The sequence below is a fragment of the Oncorhynchus mykiss genome, chromosome 1, assembly GCF_013265735.2.
Source record: "Oncorhynchus mykiss isolate Arlee chromosome 1, USDA_OmykA_1.1, whole genome shotgun sequence".
NCBI classification, from domain to species: Eukaryota; Metazoa; Chordata; class Actinopteri; order Salmoniformes; family Salmonidae; genus Oncorhynchus; species Oncorhynchus mykiss.
Genome location: NC_048565.1, coordinates 79,670,190 through 79,692,895, shown reverse-complemented (window position 1 = coordinate 79,692,895; position 22,706 = coordinate 79,670,190). Strand labels below are relative to the sequence as shown.

General features: G+C 42.8%; 1 protein-coding gene across 2 annotated transcripts in view; it reads left to right on the top strand.

Moving 5' to 3' along the window:
- The first annotated feature begins 316 nt into the window (after positions 1 to 316).
- The window catches only part of LOC100136270 (zinc transporter 6), a 79,943-nt gene continuing 57,553 nt past the window's right edge, over positions 317 to 22,706 (top strand). The window contains exons 1-4 of one of the 2 annotated variants that reach the window (XM_021613015.2): positions 317 to 989; positions 1,880 to 1,926; positions 2,190 to 2,276; positions 11,417 to 11,501. In XM_021613015.2, the coding sequence (XP_021468690.2) occupies positions 731 to 989; positions 1,880 to 1,926; positions 2,190 to 2,276; positions 11,417 to 11,501 (478 nt within the window). In that variant the 5' untranslated portion in view covers positions 317 to 730. Of the gene's footprint in view, positions 990 to 1,112; positions 1,489 to 1,879; positions 1,927 to 2,189; positions 2,277 to 11,416; positions 11,502 to 22,706 lie in introns of those variants that run through there. The other variant, XM_036986287.1, reaches the window with a different exon arrangement.

The following is a 22,706-nucleotide window of genomic DNA, read 5'->3' as shown; positions in this document are numbered from 1 at the left end:
CTCCAAGGCAGGTATTGTTGCTATTTAATGCAACAGTTTTTGTGGCAAAACTATCGGAAGAGTTGAAAATGTGATGGAAACATATTGAAATTCCTATTTTTATTCGGTACCTAAAAACGCAAGTGAAAATATAAATGTTGTGTGCACTAAATACGTCATCACGCACTGATTTTTATCCGCAAAAAGTCAATTTGGTGGAAACACTTCACTGGTGGGAAAATATGCATATTTTCTTTTTGTGGGTTCGAGAATCACGCTTTCAAAATAACTCCGACTTTAGTGCGTTCAAAACAACTGTTTACTCGAGAGGAAAAAAACGAAGTCCGACTGGGAAAAATCGATTTGAACGTTCATCCAACTAGACTTTCCAACCTGAAGATCACTGACGTCATGATTTGACCCCGTATTTTTCCTAGTTGCCAGATGTTTTGAACGCAGCACTAGCTATTTAAACCAACTGTGTCGGTCAATTTGGTGAATGTCTTCATGTCATTTTTATTAATACAGAATCTTATTTCTTATCAACCACTAACATAACTGCAATTTCAGCAGAAAGTGGGTCTTGAATGTATCAGTCAGAGATACGTGATTTCATTAAATTAGCGGGGGGGGTTTTTAGCAAAAGAATGGTATCTTCTCACCTGAAGTTGTATGACGCCCTGAAATCCCTGGCTGTAAAACCATGTAAACAATATTTTTTCGGGATAGCCAAGAGCTGGATCACGATAAGATGATATACAGATCTGTGAATTTGTGCAGGCACGCGCAACTAAGAGGTTCTCGAAAGTTCAGTCGATTTGAAGGGTCCAAAATGGCGATGGATGGAATGACCACATCTCCATCAGGACTATCGTATCACAATGTTGGGGACTTTTACCCCAGAAAATTCGGTTCCAAGCCGGACGTGGTGCCGTCCGGGGTGACCGAGAGGAAAGTTGGTCCCCTGGATAAACCTGACATGGTGGCGGTGGACGTTATCAACGATTCAGGTAGTTAGTTAGCTAACGTTGCCGGTAGCTATGTTATGCTAGCTAGCTAGCCAGCCAGCGCAATGTTATTGGTAGCTAGGGTAACGGTAAACTGGCTAGACACTGTTAGAAACCATAATCCGCAATGAAGCATCTTTCCACAGCTGTGTGTAGCTAGCTAGCTAGGTAAATCTTCACTGTAGCTAATGCATTGGCATTGCCATGTTATGATTGCCAAGACGATAAAACTTGTCAGCTAACGTGCTTTGCTAGAGAGAGCTTACCTGAATTCCGGGGAAAAGTTAACTAACGTTGATGACGTTTCATCTGCTAGTTAGCTGTTTAACATTAGGCCAGGAAATCAAAGCAGAGCTAGGTGGCTGACTGGCTATCTGCAGATTTCTTAAACATTTGCCACCTGCATCTTCTTGCTCCATGTCTTTGTCACATTCCTGATGGAGACACAATTGCACCAAGAGTTTACATTAACATAAAACACTGGGGACACACTGGCCTGCGGGTAAGTCTTAGGTGGAAATGCATTTTGAAAACCATGCATAATTTAGGTTCCAGAGTGGCGCAGCGTTCTAAGGCACTGCATCTCAGTGCTAGAGGCATCACTACAGACCCTGGTTCGATTGCAGGCTGTATCACCACCGGCCATGATTGGGAGTCCTGTAGGGCGACGCACAATTGGCACAGCGTCGTTAGGGTTTGACCGGGGTAGGCCTTCATTGTAAATACAATTTTTTTCTTAACTGACTTGCCTAGTTAAATAAAATTACAAAAAAATAATAATCAAACATGCATCATTCTGGTATCTTGAAAATAACGTTAGATGAATACTTTACTTTATATCAGTACTTTGTATCAGTGCTTTTCATAACCACATACTTTCTCTTCTTCTGCAGATATCCCAATGCACAGAAAAAAGCATGAAAGTGACATGTTTGTGCTGGTAAGTTTTCCTTTTTAAGACAAGTTGGGAGGCCTAAAGTAAAAAAATATGTGTGTGTGTGTGTATATGTATTTAATTAATTACTTACTGGCAAACTACTGTAGCTGAAGAAGAAGGATAAACACTATATTGTGAAGCCACTAGATGGTAGTATTATGTAAGACTTATAGCTTGTATCCCCCTACTTCTCTGCAAGCATTACAGGTTTCATCCTAATCTCTCACATCCTTTCACGTGACTGTGTTTTTGTGTGGTACCCACAGGGTACTATACACCCATTCCGGAAGACGCACAGGTCCTTCTTTGGGAAACTCTCTCAAGAATTCCGCTTGGTGACTTCAGACAGACAGGTAAGTTAGCAGAAGGGGTGTATGCATTCGTGTGTATTGCCTAATACACCTTGCTGTTTGCACACTCTGAAACAAATAAATAGTATATATTTTTATTCCTCTAACGACCTCTACAAGCCAGAATGTTCAATAAAGTTATATTTGAACTTACTCTACAGGTTGTCTGGGTGGTTGTTCCTTAAGTCTCACAAAATAAAATTAAAAATACCCACAGGAAAGTATTATAAACCCTAGTTTTTAGAACGTCGGTCTATATTTTCAATCTCCTGATGCAGTCGCAAGTGATGCACACTATGTAGAAAATAGTGTCAGTAGATTGAAACTACAAAGCGGAAATACAAGCTGACAGAACCATATACACACCAGTGTTCTGAAAAGTCAGGTTAATAACACTTTCCTGTGGATTTTTGTCTCAAATTTCCAATGGTAGAACAACAAAATCAGGGTACAACAGGTAGAGTAAGTTAAAATGAAGTTTACTCAACATTTTGAATTTATATATTAACACAAAAGTGGAAGCTTCCACACTCAGACTTGTAGAGGCTAGCATGTACATTAATATGCCTCCGGGACAAACTCTCCCGCAATGCTCTTTGTTTGGGAATTCCTCAATCCCCCTTCCCAGATGACCCTGACTTTATTATTGCACTGTTCTGGTAAGCTGTTTAGACATCTCATCTCGTAGGCAAGCGCCAAAACACCTCATGATAATCTTTCACTCAAAGGACTTCTCCATCACAGTGGGAATTGACAGGTCTTGCCAACCCAACTTGGCAAATAGAGTTTTCAGTAATCTGGTTGATAATGGACTTGTCCAGGAAGGCTCAGAGACTTGATGGAATTGTAGAACACGTGGGGTGGCGTGCAGAGTGTAATCTACTTTTTGGCCTACACCAAGGTCCTACTTTTACAAACAAAACCAGGAGTGGATTACAGTGCACAGTTTACAGAGCAAACAAATTCCAAGGCTAAACATTGATTGAATGTGAAAATGCCGCTCCCCTCATGGTATCACATCTAATTTGGGGATGCTCAGCCCGTGTCGTGCCCTCCTGTGCAGTGGGTGCAAAGTATATGTTGTCTTCAAGCCCATTAGAAATCGATGATAAGGCAGTGTTGATTTGTGAAACGCACAGCCTCCGGTAGCTCAGTAATAGCCATTTGCACAAGCCCAACTAAAGTTAATGGAGCTAAAAACAGTCACTAACTAGACCAGTTTGCGAATCTGCAATGATCAGGTGCCACCTTTTGTAGGGGAGAGTGGGGTAAGTTAAGTTTATTAAATATTCAGCATCACTCCGTCGAGAAATATTATTCATTCTAACAAAGAAATCTACATATTTCAGGGTGTTGTTTATACCTGGAAATAATCAGAATTCATGTAACCGTTACAGTTTTGAGAACATATCTTGTCCAAAAAAAGTGGTCTCTTGGCACAACTTACCCCGGGTATAGGGTAAGTTAAGCCGCCTACACATCTATTACCACTTCTTTTTTAAAACCATGTCTTATCTTTATTTCCCAAACACAATTCAATCACAATAGCATTTTGTTTTAAAAATATTTTTAAGCATCTTTTAACACAGGCTTAAAGCTGTAATATGTAACTTTTTGGGTGACCTGACCAAATTCACAAAGAAATGTGTGTTATAGATCTGTCATTCTCATTGAAAGCAAGTCTAAGAAGTGGTAGATCTGTTCTATGCTTCCCGTTCTTAAGTTTAGTTTTAGGGTCTTTAACATTTGGTTTTGTACACCAGCTGAAAATGATGGTAAAATGATTCTCTACAATATATTTTCTTGTTTAGTCACATAAATTGAAATTAGGCAAACTATTAGAATTTTAGCCACCAGGAAATGGCGGTGCAATTTCTGTGTAGTGCATCTTTTTAAAGGGATACGTTGGGATTTTGGAAAGGAGGCCCTTTATCTATTTCCCAGAGTCAGATAAACTAGTGGATACCATTTTTATGTATGAAGGAAGTTCTAGGTAGTTTCGTCAGCCAATGCTAACTAGTGTTGGTGTGATGACTGGAAGTCTATGGGTAACACAAGTTAGCATTGGCTCGCGAAACTACCTGTACTTTCCTTCATACTGGACACGGACATAAAAATGGTATCCACAAGTTCATCTGACTCTGGGGAAGTAGGTAAAGGGCCTCATTGTCAAAACACCCAAATATCCCTTTAACGCCTAACAAATGCTAGTTTTTAAAAAAACACTTAGCATGGGCCTGTTACTTCATATCCCAGCGATAATGCTTTCCGTTACATCTGGGAAGAAAACACTTCAATTTACTCAACTTGCTATTGGGTCAACTTACCCCAAGACAAACATTTAAACAGCTTGGAAAATTCCAGAAAATGATGTCATGGCTTTAGAAGCTTCTGATAGGCTAATTGACATCATTTGAGTCAATTGGAGGTGTACCTGTGGATTTATTTCAAGGCCTACCTTCAAACTCAGTGCATCTTTGCTTGACATCATGGGAAAATCAAAAGAAATCAGTCAAGACCTCAGAAAAGTAATTGTAGACCTCCACAAGTCCCGTTCATCCTTGAGGGCAATTTCCAAATGCCTGAAGGTACCACGTTCATCTGTACAAACAATAGTACACAAGTATAAACACCATGGGACCATGCAGCCGTCACACCGCTCAGGAAGGAGACACGTTCTGTCTCCTAGAGATGAACGTACTTTGGTGCGAAAAGTACAAATCAATCCCAGAACAACGGCAAAGGACCTTGTGAAGATGCTGGAGGAAACAGGTACAAAACTATCTATATCCACAGTAAAACGAGTCCTGTATCAACATAACCTGAAAGGCCGCTCAGCAAGGAAGAAGCCACTGCTCCAAAACTGCCATTAAAAAAAAGACTACGGTTTGCAACTGCACATGGGAACAAAGATCATACTTTTTGGATAAATTACCTCTGGTCTGATGAAACAAAAAGAGAACTGTTTGGCCATAATGACCATCATACCGATGGTGTGATGGTTGAGAGAAAAAGGGGGAGGCTTGCAAGCCGAAGAACAACATGAAGCACGGTGTGGCACCATCTTTTAGGGGGGCTTTGCTGCAGGAGGGACTGATGTACTTTACAAATAGATGGCTTCATGGGGAAGGACAATTATATGGATATATTGAAGCAACATCTCAAGACATCAGTCAGGAAGTTAAATCTTGGTTGCAAATGGGTCTTCCAAATGGACAATGACCCCAAGCATACTTCTAAAGTTGTGGCAAAATGGCTTAAGGACAACAAAGTCAAGGCATTGGAGTGGCCATCACAAAGCCCTGACCTCAATCCTATAGAAAATTTGTGGGCAGAAATGAAAAAGCGTGTGCGAGCAAGGAGGCCTGACTCAGGCCTGACTCAGTTACACCCGCTCTGTCTAGAGGAATGGGCCAGAATTCACCCAACTTATTGTGGGAAAATTGTGGAAGGCTACCCAAAACGTTTGACCCAAGGTAAACAATTTAAAGGCAGTGCTCCCAAATACTAATTGAGTTTATGTAAACTTCTGACCCACTGGGAATGTGATGAAAGAAATAAAAATTGAAATAAATCACTCTTTACTATTATTCTGACATTTCACATTCTTAAAATAGACTCCCCACTTTAACTGACCTAAAACAGGGAATTTTTATTAGGATTAAATGTGAGGAATTGTGAAACTGAGTTTAAATGTATTTAGCTAAGCTGTATGTACTTCTGACTTCAACTGTATACTGTAATTTCTGGACTATTAAGCGCACCTGAATATAAACCGCACCCACTGAATAAAAAATAAATAATAAATAAGCCGCAGGTGCTTACCGGTACTTTGAAACAAATTAACTTTACACAGCCTTTAAACGAAACATGGCTTGTAACAAAAATAAATAGGCCTTTAAACGAAACATGGCTTGTAACAAAAATAAATAGGCTTTTAAACGAAACACGGCTTGTAACAAAAATAAATAGGCTTTTAAATGAAACACGGCTTGTAACAAAAATAAATAGGCTTTTAAACGAAACACGGCTTGTAACAAAAATAAATAGGCTTTTAAACGAAACACGGCTTGTAACATAAATTTAAAAACATAGCAGTAAACAGTAGCCTACCAAGAAAGTCATTGGTCACTATCTTCCTCCTCCTGTGCACTGAAACCACTGAAGTCATCTCCTTCGGTGTCGGAGTTGAATAGCCTCAATTGCTTCATCCGATGTTGGATCGCTGCCCTCTTCAACACGCAGCAGTCCAACCTTTCGAAACCCGTTGATGATAGTGGATTTTTTGACAATGCTCCACGCTGTCAGCAACTCTATTTCCTTTTCCCACAGCCAGATCAATCGCCTTCAACTTGAAAGCTGCATCATATGCATTTCTCTGTGTCTTTGCCATGATGAGGGTGACAAAATGACTACCATAATCAGAATGATGGGAAGTTTGAGCGCGCTCGATTTACGTCACATTATGTGACGGTGCTCAGTTTTTTGGTGGCATGAATCTTGTGATCCATAAATTAGCCGCGTCATTGTATAAACCGTGAGGTTCAAAGCGTGGGAAAAAAGTAGCGGCTTATAGTCCGGAAATTACGGTACACTACCGTTGAAAAGTTTGGGGTCACTTAGAAATGTCCTTGCTTTTGAAAGAAAAGCACATTTTTTTTTTGGTCCATTAAAATAACATCAAATTGATCAGGAATATAGTGTAGACATTATTATTGTAAATGAGTATTGTAGCTGGAAACGCAAGATTTTTATGAAATGTATGCGTACAGTGGCCCATTATCAGCAACCATCACTCCTGTGTTCCAATGGCACGTTGTGTTAGCTAATCCAAGTTGATCATTTTAAAAGGCTAATTGATCATTAGAAAACCCTTTTGCAATTATGTTAGCACAGATGAAAACTGTTCTGATTAAAGAAGCAATAAAACTGTCCTTCTTTATACTAGTTGAGTATCTGGAGCATCAGCATTTGTGAGTTCCATTACAGGCTCAAAATGGCTAGAAACAAAGAACTTTCTTCTGAAACTCGTCAGTCTATTCTTGTTCTGAGAAATGAACGCTATTCCATGTGTGAAATTTCTGAAGATCTCGTATAGCGCTGATATTCCATAAAATAATCAACCGTTTCCAGCTACAATACTCATTTACAACATTAACATTGCCTACATTGTATTTCTGATCAATTTGATATATTAATAGGCAAAAACAATGTGCTTTTCTTTAAAAAACAAGGACATTTCTATGTGACCCCAAACTTTTGAGCGTGTGTGTGTGTGGGGGCACCCCTTCAAATTCGTGGACCGGTATATAAAATCAAGCACACAGCTATGCAATCTCCATTGACAAACATTGTCAATTGAATGGCCTTACTGAAGAGCTCAGTGACTTTCAACGTGGGAACATCATAGGATGCCACCTTTCCAACAAGTCAGTATATTACATTTTTGCCCTGCTAGAGCTGCCCCGGTCAACAGCAAGTGCTGTTATTGTGAAGTGGAACGTCTAGGAGCAACAACGGCTCAGCCGCGAGGTGGTAGGCCACAAGCTCTCAGAACGGGACCACTGAGTGCTGAACTGGGTAAAAATGGTCTGTCCTTGAATGGAACACTCACTACTGAATTCAAAACTACCTCTGGAAGCAACGTCAGCACATTTACTGTTCTGCTGGAGCTTCATGAAGCGGGTTTCCGTGGTCGAGCAAATGGGTTTCTATGGTCGAGCAGCCGCACACAAGCCTAAGATCACCATGCGCAATGCCAAGCGTCGGCTGGAGTGGTGTTTCCATTGCTCTCTGGAGCAGTGGAAACGCGTTCTCTGTAGTGATGAATCACTCTTCACCTTCTGACACTCTGACAAACAAATCTGGGTATGGCGGATGCCAGGAGAAAGATGCCTGCTGCCTGAATGCATAATGCCAACTGTATAGTTTGGTGGAGGAGGAGTAATGGCCTGGGACTGTTTTTCATGGTTTAGGCTCCTCCAGTAAAGGGATATCTTAACGCTACAGCATACAATGACATTCTAGATGATTCTGTGCTTCCAACTTTGTGGCAACAGTTTGGGGAAGGCCCTTTCCTGTTTCAGCATGACAATGCCCCCATGCACAAAGCGAGGTCCATACAGAAATTGTTTGTTGAGATCGTTGTGGAAGAACTTGACTGGCCTGCACAGAATCCTGACCTCAACCCTATCGAACACTTTTGTGAAAAATTGGAACGCCGACTGCGAGCCAGGCCTAATTGCCCCACATCAGTACCGACCTCACTAATGCTCTTGTGGCTAAATGGATGCAAGTCCCCGCAGCAATGTTCCAACATCTAGTGGAAAGCCTTCCTAGAAGAGTGGAGGCTTTTATAGCAGCAAAGGGGGGGGGACCAACTCCATATTAATGCCCATGATTTTTGAATGAGATGTTCGTCGAGCTGGTCTCCACATACTTTTGTTCATGTAGTGTACGTTTTAAGACCTCATATTGAAGCTTATAGAGAACCCAACTAATGTATTGAACAATGTTAAAAGTATCTACTTTTATGTAGATACAAGCATCATGAAACCTCAACGCAATAAATTAATTTGACTTGGTGAAAATCTGTTTTTTGGACTTAAGTTCCGTACCACTTTTTCCATGTGGTTTCTTCGTTTACGGACTCCATGAAATGACCTCTTCCCAAAGATTTGGTCAGATGATTAATTTTGTATATAGTTTCCTAGAAACACAGGTGGCTCAACATACCCTTTTGGCTCAACATACCCCTCTCTCCCCTACAGGTCAACTTTGGTTTGCCCCTGTTTTGCCAAGCCTTTGAAGCATCATCCATCACTTGCACAAAGACAAAGAAGTGGCTATTCCTAACACTTAGGACTTTAAAATAAGGTCTTCATGGAGGATGGATATGGAGATATTCTATTTTTCTGAGCAATTGTTTTAGTATAAAATAATAAAAACAAAATGTTTGAGTCAGGAAGACTCTGACTGGATATTGTAGCATACAATATAGCTTAGTATTTATTTTATAGTCTTTTTTTTGTGCTCCTCTTTATCAAGGGATCCAATAATTCCGGACCCCACTATAGGCTAGTAAGTATCAAAGGATCAGGGCTACATGTGAAACCGACATCACTGCTAGCTTAGTAGTATTAGCTTCCTCCCTGAGTACAACTTGGAGTAAACTGTCCGTACCACGGCTCAAACCCGGGTTCCTCTGCCGCTCTAACACGTACGTGACTGACATCCTTGACAACGTACGAACCAGTTGAGCTATAGAAAAAGGTCCAATTTAGATTGCACCATTGGCAACATTTTAAGCTGTGCAGTGAGCTTACGGCATGTTCTTATCTCCGTTACACATGGATATTGGATGGTATAAAGACCGGACTGTAAGGCTTCTGTCCACAGGGACACATTAAGGCTCTTGACTGATACCCTGCTCTCCACTGACTGTGTACAGCGAGGGTACATGGGGGTTCAATCCCCTCTTTAGGAATTATCTGTATGTGTTCCATCTGCCGGTGTACTAGCTAGCTCTGCTAGTGAAGCTCTGCATGCCTCTACCGAAGGACCAATGGGATGGCTAGCCTCGGGGCTGCACTGTCTGGGATAAGCTGCTTTTGGCTCCAAGCGGCCCATCTGCCAGAGGTAAAGGCCCTCATCTACAAGAGTAGGGACTAGGGAGAGAGTGTGCTGTGCTGTGACTTCTGACTACTCTCCCTAAAATCTGTATGGAAGAGGCACTGGGTTTGGTTTTATAGGAACAGAGACTGATTGAGGTAGTCATCTTAGTTCACTTCACATGCATGGAGAAGAGACTAAGTTTTCTGAAATGAAAGAGTTCTAGACTTGATACTTTTAGTGGAGAAAGTGGGGACTGTTGTCTTTCTTGATAAGGGTGTGATTGTGTGATACTTGAGGCTCACTGTGGCTGGACACTGCTCCGTCCATGCACCTACTAACAGGAGTCTTCTAGAATGATTCTGCTGTTGACCTGGCATTAAAATACAGTGGGTCCTCTCCCCCTGTGCTGTGGAGTAGGCCTATACTCTGCTGGATTAAAGGCATAACAGGGAAACTACTAGTCACACAGAGAAGATGCAGTCAGTCTAACTTCCATCACTACGGAGCTTAACAGTCACTTGGCATGTGTCCTGTATAATAATAAGCCATTTAGCAGACTTTTATCCAAAGGGACTTAGTTATGGCATGCATACATTTTACGCATGGGTGGCCCCGGGAATTGAAAACACAATCCCGGCATTGCAAGCGCCATGCTCAACCAACTGAGCCACACAGCAGCCATGGATAACTCAGGCTTATAATGCATGCACGTTGCGTGGCGCATGCTCGGGCTGATGATGCAGCATAGTGTTTGTCGCAAGCTGATGATGCAGTACTTTAGGTCGACACGTTATTTATAGATGATATATCAGCAACTATAGTCTGTGACTCAGGGAGGCTGAATTTCCTAAGGGTGTTTGCGAGTGTCACTCCAATGTCAAATTTAACTTAGATATGTGATGTCTTCAGTACAACCCTCAGGAAAAAGATGTGCTGACATGTTTACCTGCAATACCGCCGTCACCCAGAGGGTGTCAGTGTGTCATCTCGTGTGTTTTTCATGTGTGTCTGTTAGTGTGTGGTTGGGATGTGTTGTGCAGCATACTGTCGCTATGTTTGCACACACACACGGTCACAGCGTTCTGTAGGGCCCTGACGCCACAACAGGCCCACACACACACTTCAGCTCCTATCTCTGTCCCTGGCTCCGGCTGTCACAAGACGCCCTAGCCCTGTCATAACACTGCGCACCGCAGTAATTGTAGATTTCACAGCACTCCAAGGACAGCCTCTGACTCCAACACAAAGTGACAGGCCAAGCAGCAGTGGATGGCCTCGAGTTTGTACCGTCCTCCTCACATTTTTGCTTTCCATTTTTTACATGGTTTGTCTGATACAAAGCATTCACTGAATTACGGCGTAGATTAAAAATGTATATTTCTTTAACAGACAGGTTAGACACGGGCATAATATAACCTATCATCCACTTGCATTACCTGTTAATATCCCACTCCCATCAATCCTATACATCTAAAGGAATTCATTTGGTTTGGAAAGCTCTATTTAATGTTATGCTCTGTGTGTTTCAGTCATGGAGAATCCTGGTGTTCAGCATGCTGAATGTCTTCTGTACTGGTTGTCTGCTGATGTGGTGCAGCTCCACCAACAGTATGGGTGAGTAGTCCTCATCACGTGACCGTGTTCCACAAAGCCAGCCAGGCGTAGTAGAGGACGTCAGTGAGAACACTCTGTACTGACATTGTTCTGATATTGTGCTCTGACGTAATTCTGTTCTCCCTAAAGTTGTTCACCTAGGGCCATGGCAGTTCACACCATTAATAACTACTTAGATCTACTCATGATGTCCAGAGAGCGAGAGATCCCATATTATAGATTTAGTCACAGTCCTCTTGACCGAGGGAAATAGTAAATCATCTACTATGATCCGACCTCCCCACCCCCACATTGCAGATTAGATCTTTGCTGGTGTCGCAGTCTTGTTGTGATGATGATCATGGTGAAATCAGTGTGAAATCCTTTTATGATTAATCCCTCTGAAAATTTGTGCAATGAAAAACATGGCAACACAAGCAGCCTACACCAGTGTTGTGTGTCAGAGACACAGGAAATGGAGGACGTTCAGATATTGAGCGGCCCGAGGAATGCGACACAGACGTCAATAGCCAGCACAAATAAACCGCAGCACCAGGCAGTTAGACCCTTCTGCTCAGAGACAGAGGAGAATGGATCCACAGGACAGGAAACTGTTGGTACAATTCCTATATGGTGTTTATCCACACCGAAACCAAGCTGTGCTAATATTGAAGCCATTGAGGGTGAGAGAGAGTCTTTCCTCTGTGCTGTAATGGCATTTTCCAGCCTATATCTGCACAGATCAGCCTTGTGTTTAGGGAGATGGTAATGTGATTACCATCTGTTTATGGAGATGGTAATGTGCAGATCTCATAAGCTGCCCCCAATCTTACATGTCAACATCAATATGATATTATTACTAATTCAAGTAAAGGGATTTAAACAAATGTTATGCAATCATAAAACAAGTATGATGTCAGTCCCGCTGCAAATAGTTTGTGTTAAGCGTAAATCAAAGTCCACAGACGCGATAGTCTGGCGTCCCATTATGACTTACTGTAGCTACACGGCTCTGAGACCACCATCTGCGGAGGACGCACAGCCCGAAAGTTCACCTGCCCACAATTCCCAACCAACGTGTCTCCGGTACATTTCCTCTATTCATTTGAATGTGTTGACAGTTGGAGAAATTGCTTGAGCTGCACTGAGAATTTGAGAAGTATGAAAGCCAATGGTCCAATATTCTAGAACACTGCTGTGCGTACATGTTTGGAAATCATGTATTGTACTTATTAGAACACATATTAATTTGCCCAAGTTTACCATAAGACATGAACAGACTGTGTCAGTGATTTGTATTCCCTGGAATTTTCTGAAGAGGCAACGGTACTGGCATGTCCCTGTGTGTGTGGTGCTTGTATGTCTACCACTTTGTTTAGCTGTTTTTGGCTTTCCCAAAAACCTTTTCAATTTAAAGTTAACTACAAAGTAGCCTATGCCTACCTGGCAGAATCATGATTATTTTCTTAAATCCAGTGGGCATTTGTTTAGCAAACTCATATGTGCGCTACAGGAACACTGCTAACCAAACAGTGCTTGGTGCATTGTATAGAGATTGCAACGTTGTATCTGTGCCATTATGGCCCTGGTGACAGGCTCAATGGCGCTGCCCATGCTCTCTCCATTTTAAAGCAGTCAATTTTCTTATGTTTAAAAAAAAGTGTAAGGGCTAATATAGGTGACTTGCCGCTGCCGCCTGCCTTGCTGCGGTCTTGAACCAAATCTTGTCATTAATTTATGGCCACTAGATGGCAGTCATATTGCTTAAAGCCATTTACAAACTTGGCAAACCAATTGAAGACGAAAATGCTCTGATAATTGTCTGCTCGCTCCCAACCAATAGGAATCCCAACCCAATTGACTGCCATTGAAGGCTTCTGCCATTTGAAAGTAATCTCCATGCAAAATGGGTTATTTCCATGTAATGCTCTCTATACATCTTTACAGTGCATGCACACTTAAATTAAAGGGCAACTACACTCAATCAAAATGTCTTAGATTTTTCACAGACCTCAAAAGTGGTCTCCTGTGTGGTAAAATTAGGGCTGGCATAATTACAGTGTAACCTTGTAACTGACGGTTATGGATGAAGACCGCCATGAAAATATGATAATCGTCATGACCGTAAAACAAATGTATATATGTTTTGGTCGAACAAATCGCTGACTGAGTGACCACAATGCAGCAGCAGCAGCACCACATATAGAAATAGAATGAATAGAACAGGTTCAGAACCTCTTACTCTGGCAATTTGACTGAACTCATAGGTACACTCGCAGTGGTTGCCAGTATTGTGATGCAATAATTTCAATGGTAATGTAGAATGTCAATGTAGGCTAATTTTGCTGGGGGGCAATGAGGAGATTCTGAATCTTTCTCCCACAGCCCTTTTCCCCACGCGTTTCCATGGTAATTCCATTGTGTGTTGGAGTTCGATTGACCTCTTTACCGCATCCATGGCTGCTAGTCCACCCATTATGTCATCATTGACTTGAATGAGTTCATTGTTGTGAACTTAGAACATCCAGTCTAGTTTTGTTTCTATTAAGTGTGGTTTTGAAAAGCAAAAACCTGGAAAGATAATTTGAAAATCTGTCCTTCTCCCAACTGTATTTGTTTGCTGTGGTATCTTTTTGGTATTGAGTATTGTGATACTAAACCTACTATCAAACTCCAAATTATGATATTGTGACAGCACTAGTAGTATACAGTGGGGCAAAAAAGTATTTAGTCAGCCACCAATTGTGCAAGTTCTCCCACTTAAAAAGATGAGAGGCCTGTAATTTTCATCATAGGTACACTTCAACTATGACAGACAAAATGAGTGAAACAATTCCAGAAAATCACATTGTATGATTTTTAATGAATTTATTTGCAAATTATGGTGGAAAATAAGTATTTGGTCAATAACAAAAGTTTATCTCAATACTTTGTTATATACCCTTTGTTGGCAATGACAGAGGTCAAACGTTTTCTGTAAGTCTTCAAGGTTTTCATACACTGTTGCTGGTATTTTGGCCCATTCCTCCATGCAGATCTCCTCTAGAGCAGTGATGTTTTGGGTCTTTTGCTGGGCAACACAGACTTTCAACTCCCTCCAAAGATTTTCTGTGGGGTTGAGATCTGGAGACTGGCTAGGCCATTCCAGGACCTTGAAATGCTTCTTACGAAGCCACTCCTTCGTTGCCCGGGCGGTGTGTTTGGGATCATTGTCATGCTGAAAGACCCAGCCATGTTTCATCTTCAATGCCCTTGCTGATGGAAGGAGGTTTTCACTCAAAATCTCACGATACATGGCCCCATTAATTATTTCCTTTACACGGATCAGTCGTCCTGGTCCCTTTGCAGAAAAATAGCCCCAAAGCATGATGTTTCCACCCCCATGCTTCACAGTAGGTATGGTGTTCTTTGGATGCAACTCAGCATTCTTTGTCCTCCAAACACGACGAGTTAAGTTTTTACCAAAAAGTTATATTTTGGTTTCATCTGACCATATGACATTGGGGCGGCAGGGTAGCCTAGTGTTTAGAGTGCTTGTTTGTAGGTGACCAAATACTTATTTTCCACCATAAGTTGCAAATAAATTAATTAAAAATCCTACAATGTGATTTTCTGGATTTTTTTTCTCATTTTGTCTGTCATAGTTGAAGTGTACCTATGATGAAAATTACAGGTCTCTTATCTTTTTAAGTGGGAGAACTTGCACAATTGGTGGCTGACTAAATACTTTTTTGCCCCACTGTATGTTGTTTGTGTGGTGTCAGGACAACACTAGTTTGTGTGGTGTCAGGACAACACAGGTATGTGTTTGTATACTGTATGTGATAGGTGCTGTACAAGCTTGTGGATGTTGTTTTAGCTGTGTGTTATGAGTTTGGTGCTCAGACCGAGAGGAACGGTAGTGTAGTGGTCTGAGGATTTTTTTTATAGTGTGTCTGTGTGGCAAATTAGATCTCTTCCACATCTCTGAAGGTTTTCCAGTCATTGCATATTTACCCTAATGTGCTGGGCTGAGCATTTGGCTTCCGGTTCATTAGACCGTCCTCCTCTCTCCCTCCCCCTTCATAGTAAACAATGCCAGTGTTACAACAAAGCAAAGCTACACTGCTGTTGCATAGGAGATGTGTGTTTTTCATACATGCTCCGTACTGCCTACGGTGGACTAGTCATTCCAGTAGAGCATCATCAACTGAATGACATTGTGAAAACAAAAGAGAATCTCTAATTGAATTTGATACGATAATGTCCCAAAGGCATGCAGGCCGGAACCATAGAACGTGGGGTTTGCATAATTGGGCCGAAATTGGCCATGTCAGCGGCCATATAGTCACACAGGAGGAGGAAAAGCTGTGAGCCTGGTCTGAGAACAATCTGAAGTCCCCATCAGCAGCACCAAGCCTCATCCCTGTGACTGGTCCTAGCTGCTCATTTGTGAGAAAGCGGCTTCCTGAAGAGATCTCCTATTCTAAACTTGAGCAGGAGATGTTTTTCCATTACAAAACTCTAAAGTGGAGGGCTACTACTCCTAATCCTTCCTTGCAGATTGGATAGAATCAATGTTAGCTCCACAGAGTTTGACGCAAACCTGCGGGTAATCCTTCACTGACCCATAAGTTCAAGTGCAGCATTCGTGGTTGAGCGAGATAATGATTAACTAAGAGAAAATGTGACTACACTTAAATCTCATTGTCTATTTATGGGGGTTTCCAATTCAGTGACACTGAACAAAACACGAGGACTACATGCTGCATTTCTCTCTGACAGGTCTATTTATAGTGCATTTTCATTAAGCGGTTGTTAAACAAGCATGCATAACGCTACTTGGAAGAGAACATGTAATTAACAGTGGCATTGCAGGCTATTACTAGGCTTAGCATGTGAATACATCGAGGCCTAGTGATAGACTAGCACCCTCTCCAGCTGCCTCAGACTACAACAACAGGAGATGGGCTCCTGCCCTATGGGCCATTCTGGCTCGGGCAAGGCTACTTACTTTTTAGGCCTAATTTTGAGTATAAGGGCAGCATAAATCCAAAATAAATCCCTTTTTAATTATTTGGTGGGTGCTTATATTATGTTCAAGTGTGTATTATACTCATGTGTGAATTGGAATTGTGTTTTTTGTATATCCTAACTCCCCCTGAGACACCCTCGGAGAGAGAGGTTACGGCCAGGGTCAGCCATTATCAACAGCAATTAGGGTTAAGTGCCTTGCTCAAGGGTCTACGGCAGATTTTTCACCTTGTCAGCTTGGTGATTCGGACGAGTAACCTTTTCAGTTTACTGGCCCAACACTCTACCCGCTCGGCTACCTGCCGAGCGGGTAGATGTCATTAGCATGCAGCCTTTCAAATTCAAAAGGAAGACATTGCAGTGCAACAATTTTTTTGTTCCAGTTTCTCATAAATATACTAAAAAGGAAAAATGGATCTCTTAGGAGGCTACTTCCGCTGATATATAGGTACATTATTCTGTCTGTAGCTAATAGCTATGAACAATGGTGGAAAGATAATAGGTTGTAATTTACAGATTTGTTGCTAATTTCAGGAAGAAGAGCCATATGTACCTTTAAGGGATAGCAACCAGAAATGTATTTATATAGCTAGCAGATATTGTGGACCTGACAAAGATCCTCTGGATCAAAACATCATTAAAGGTGGTAATTATTTGGGAGTAAACAGTGTAAAGGCCTTTATGTTCTTTTCATGTATGTACCATTAGCCAAGCACGCACATTTTTTGATGAATGTGCGTGTGACCACAGCCATTTCTTCAACTGAAAATGTTCTGATTCGATAACAATCGATTTCCTTTCATTACCTATCTACAAAGTATCTGACGTTTCCAGGGATGACTCTTAATTGTATTTCCTTGATTCCTCGCATCCTCTCTCCTCACCTCCTTCTCAAAGCGCATTTAGTGTGTGTGTGTGCTTAACTGATCCTAAAGTGGTGCGCTGTTCCGTAGGCTGTCGGAATAAAACAGATGAGTCTACAGGAATGTTTGGTGTTGTCAGCTGGTCCAGATCAAATTTTGCACCGGAAGACTAGATAAAGTTTCAAGCTGTTGAAAAATGTCCATGCCTTAATTTGATATGCGTATCCCTCTTTTGTCAACACTTCTTTTAGCTGGATCAATAGTTGCCTGGGATTGTTGGTTGTGTAGGTCATTACAGACGAATACAAACTGACTGCAGTGTGCACTGGGTTATTGTTTTCAAGGCCCATGATCCTCTAGGTTTATTCCCTTCTTATACTGTTTGTTTACTATGGCAATTATTCTACTGAATTGATACGCGGGGATTATACTGGATGATTAGAAAGGGTTACTTTTAAGCATGTTTAATGCTCTGTTGTGATTCCTGGAAATTCAGGACATTTTATTTTCTGTCTTGATGGTGTTATGGAACGTAGTGACTGGCCTTGGTTCATAGTCTTGTTTTTATTTGTTTAATTCACAGTTTAGTGTGCAGTGTGTTTAGTTTCTGGAGAGAAACACACACACACACACACACACACACACACACACACACACACACACACATACAACTAATCTTTGTGTTTGTTCTATGTGTGTGTTAGTGCATCTGATGTCTGTCTGCTCTGCTCCTTCATAGCAGACAGCCTCCTCTCAGAAGCACTATACTCTGGGACTGTGTGTTCCCACCGTATTTCTACAGCTGGGGGAAGCCAAGCGAAAGGAGGTCAAGTGCCTGTTCTGCAGGCTTATAAACACCCCCCCCCCTCCTCCTCCTTTATCCCCCTCTCATCCTTCCTCCTGCCCAGAGAGAGAGGGAGAGCTGAATGAAAGGGTTTACCCTGTCCTGACAACCCCCCCCCCAGTCTGAGCGGCTCGCTCAGTGTGGCTCTCAGGAGATTGGCATGGTGGCAAACTGTATGCAGATGCCTCCCCCCCAAAAAGTCTCTGTGGATAAGAGAGTGTGACTGTCAGAGATGGGAAGAGATTGTGTGTGGCACTTGAGGTTATCCTGTCTAGGCCCTTGCAGCATGTGTGTCCATGTGTTTGTTTGTTTATCTTTGTTTGTTTGTGTCTGTGTGTGCACGTGTGTGTCTGCGCTCTAGTGTGTCTGTATTTGGTGAAGGGAGAGTTAGTTAGTCCCCAGGCCCCTCCTGTTCTTCCCCGCTAGAGCACAGCTGGTGAGTCCCACAGGGCTGTGAGTAAAGGGAACAGTCCTACATTCAGATTCACTTTCTGTTCCAAACAGTTCTCAGCTTTGCCAATAATAAAACCCACTTAATTTATTCCCCATACAACCACATAAAAAAATAATATTAGGTGGGTGCTTATATTTGTTCAATTTCACACATGTACAAGTGTGTATTATACGCATAAGTGGATTGGAAATGTGTTTTTGCACATCCCAACTCCCCCTGAGACACCCTCGGAGAGATGGTGACATCTGCTTTACTTAGAATCTAACCCTGAACACTGATCTATAGCTACACTGATCAAAAAAATAAAGGGAACACTAAAATAACACATCCTAGATCTGAATGAAATATTCTTATTAAATACTTCTTTCTTTACATAGTTGAATGTGCTGACAACAAAATCACACAAATATCATCAATGGAAATCAAATTTATCAACCCATGGAGGTCTGGATTTGGAGTGACACTCAAAATTGATGTAATGTCCTTAAAACAAGTCAAAATGAGGCTCAGTAGTGTGTGTGGCCTCCACGTGCCTGTATGACCTCCCTACAACACCTGGGCATGCTCCTGATGAGGTGGCGGATGGTCTCCTGAGGGATCTCTTCCCAGACCTGGACTAAAGCATCCGCCAACTCCTGGACAGTCTGTGGTGCAACGTGGCGTTGGTGGATGGAGCGAGACATGATGTCCCAGATGTGCTCAATTGGATTTAGGTCTGGGGAACGGGCGGGCCAGTCCATAGCATCAATGCCTTCCTCTTGCAGGAACTGCTGACACACTCCAGCCACATGAGGTCTAGCATTGTCTTGCATTAGGAGGAACCCAGGGCCAACCGCACCAGCATATGGTCTCACAAGGGGTCTGAGGATCTCATCTCGGTACCTAATGGCAGTCAGGCTACCTCTGGCGAGCACATGGAGGGCTGTGCGGCCCCCCCAAAAATGCCACCCCACACCATGACTGACCCACCACCAAACCGGTCATGCTGGAGGATGTTGCAGGCAGCAGAACGTTCTCCACGGCGTCTCCAGACTCTGTCACGTGCTCAGTGTGAACCTGCTTTCATCTGTGAAGAGCACAGGGCGCCAGTTGCGAATTTGCCAATCTTGGTGTTCTCTGGCAAATGCCAAACGTCATGCACGGTGTTGGGCTGTAAGCACAACCCCCACCTGTGGACGTCGGGCCCTCATACCACCCTCATGGAGTCTGTTTCTGACCGTTTAAGCAGACACATGCACATTTGTGGCTTGCTGGAGGTCATTTTGCAGGGCTCTGGCAGTGCTCCTCCTGCTCCTCCTTGCACAAAGGCGGAGGTAGCGGTCCTGCTGCTGGGTTGTTGCCCTCCTACGGCCTCCTCCACGTCTCCTGATGTACTGGCCTGTCTCCTGGTAGCGCCTCCATGCTCTGGACACTACGCTGACAGACACAGCAAACCTTCTTGCCACAGCTCGCATTGATGTGCCATCCTGGATGAGCTGCACTACCTGAGCCACTTGTGTGGATTGTAGATTCCGTCTCATGCTACCACTAGAGTGAAAGCACCGCCAGCATTCAAAAGTGACCAAAACATCAGCCAGGAAGCATAGGAACTGAGAAGTGGTCTGTGGTCACCACCTGCAGAACCACTCCTTTATTGGGGGTGTCTTGCTAATTGCCTGTAATTTCCACCTGTTTTCTATTCCATTTGCACAACAGCATGTGACATTTGTCAGTCAGTGTTGCTTCCTAAGTGGACAGTTTGACTTCACAGAAGTGTGATTTACTTGGAGTTACATTGTGTTGTTTAAGTGTTCCCTTTATTTTTTTGAACAGTGTATATAATAGCTCCACGAGGTTTGCTTTTTTTCATAGACATTTAGTTTATAGGCTAGAACTAGGTAATGTGGTTCGTGGACAGTATGTTCAGTACAGCTAATGGCCTCATTACCTTATGTAATCTTTATCGAGCTACCTAATATGAGCTCATCTAATGGCAGCATCTGGTTTTGATGTTGTTAAATTAAGACACTTTGGTACTCCTGAGACATTCCATAGTCACAGACTGAGATCCACCCTGATGACAGGAGCCTATCCAAGCCAAGTCTGGTCAGAGACTGTTTATTCAACTCAGGGTTGGAGCAGGGGAAGATTTCACTACAACCTGGTGTGGAGCTCCTCAGAGGCCTGCTCTTGTACCCCTATTAATTTCTGACAGTCTACTTAAAGTGTGGAGTTCCAGCCTCTTTCTGCAGCCTCACATTACACAAGCCTATTAATTATTGGACAAAAGCCATGGTGGGGGGGGGGGGGGGGGGTTCAGTAACACCACACTTTGAATAGGTGAGAATTGTTATATTGTTGATTACAGCTAAAGATATTCATGATTATGTTTTCTGAAGGCTTTGTGGCTGTTTATACACCAACTGTCAAGAGTAAACTAGTGAGAAACCTTTGCATAGAACCTGAAAACAACTTCAAAGGTGTGGTTTTTGCATAGAAATACAATCTCATTCTATACCTTGACCATTATCAGAACACTATCTTACTTAATGAGTTGTGTACCATCTTCATTGTTTCCAATGAATGGTGAATTGAAATGTTGATCTCTGAGGTCTGGTTTTCTTTCAAACAATTCTCCAATGTTTTTTTGTGGTCAGCCGAAAGTTTCTTAGTGAGTGCTGGTAGTCGGAGCTAGTTCAGGTTGTGGTTACTGACAGGTCAGTTTTGATGGGTCAACTATCTCAACAATTGTGTGCTTATGTCTGTGTGCTGAACTATATACTGTTTGTTGTCACTGACTTCTCCCTCCCTGGGCCACTAAGGTGTGTGTGTGTGTGTGTGTGCTCCCAGCTCTTTGTACCAGCCAGCCCTGAATGCGTGTTTCCCTGGTCTCACATTCACCCCCTGTGGTTGTCAGCACGGGCCCAAGGCCCAGACCAGCCGCCGCTTCCTTTGCACGGCTCCCATTTCCCCTGCCAGGTGTTTCTGTGTAGTCAGTCAATAAAGCTTTTAGTTTACATATGGAGCGATCTATTGTTTTAATGTGCCACGTTGACAGACACCCGAGATGCCCTGGTCGATGCATGTTTCTCTGCGCAATGACAGCCCACTGCTGCAGTTTGCAAATCTCTCCTTTCAGAGATACCGTGTGTGTAACCTGTGTCTATGCGCCAATGCGGTTAGGACCCAGCAGAGCCTGGGCCAGCGAAAGGTGATACACACCCGTGGCCCAAAGGCCCGTCAACTTTTGCTTATCCTCCGATAACCAGGCAGCACTTAATGCCGTTAATGGGCTTTGTTCCCTGGGGTGGAACTGGGGCCGGGAGGTGGGGCTAGGGGCTAGGGGCTGAGGTTGGAGGGGGGGGGGGGGGGGGGGGGGGGGGGGGGGAGCTGGGATGGCAGCAAGGCACAGGGAACAGTCAGCCAATCAGACTGCTTTGGGCTTCTGCTCTGCAGACAACATTAAATATGCAGCTCCTGAGTCATATTCCTCCACTGCGCTCCTTCTCTCATTGATCAGGTCTGAAATCATACTCCAGTGACCTTAATCTGCACACATTATGCTCCATGTATTGGGTTCAACTCTGGAGGGAGCAGGTCCACCGGGCCTCTGGGTTATGACTACTTTTACTGCTCCATGCCGGACAACTGCTCTATGCCAGACAGCTGACCAAACCGGCTCCGCGCACCAGAGGCAAAATACCAAAACGAACTAAGCCAACTACATTCATTTGGGGACAGGTCGAAATGCATAAAAACATTCCTGGACAGTTAGCTAGCTTATTGTTGCTAGCTAATTTGTACTGGGAGAAAAACATTGGGTTATTATTACCTGAAATGCGTAATGTCTTTTTTTTGTAGAATATTTACCCTTTAAAAATATATATTTATTTTCTTTCACACGAAATTGTGAACGATGGCAGACCAAAGGGAGGGTGGTGCCGCTTCTCCTCTAGATGCTGTTAATTTATCTAAAACGTCAGGTGTATGCTGATGGTTATTGCCACGATTGTCAGTCATGTAGCTGCTGTACTGATAATCTCACTGCGTCCTTGCTGGGATGACACAAGCCG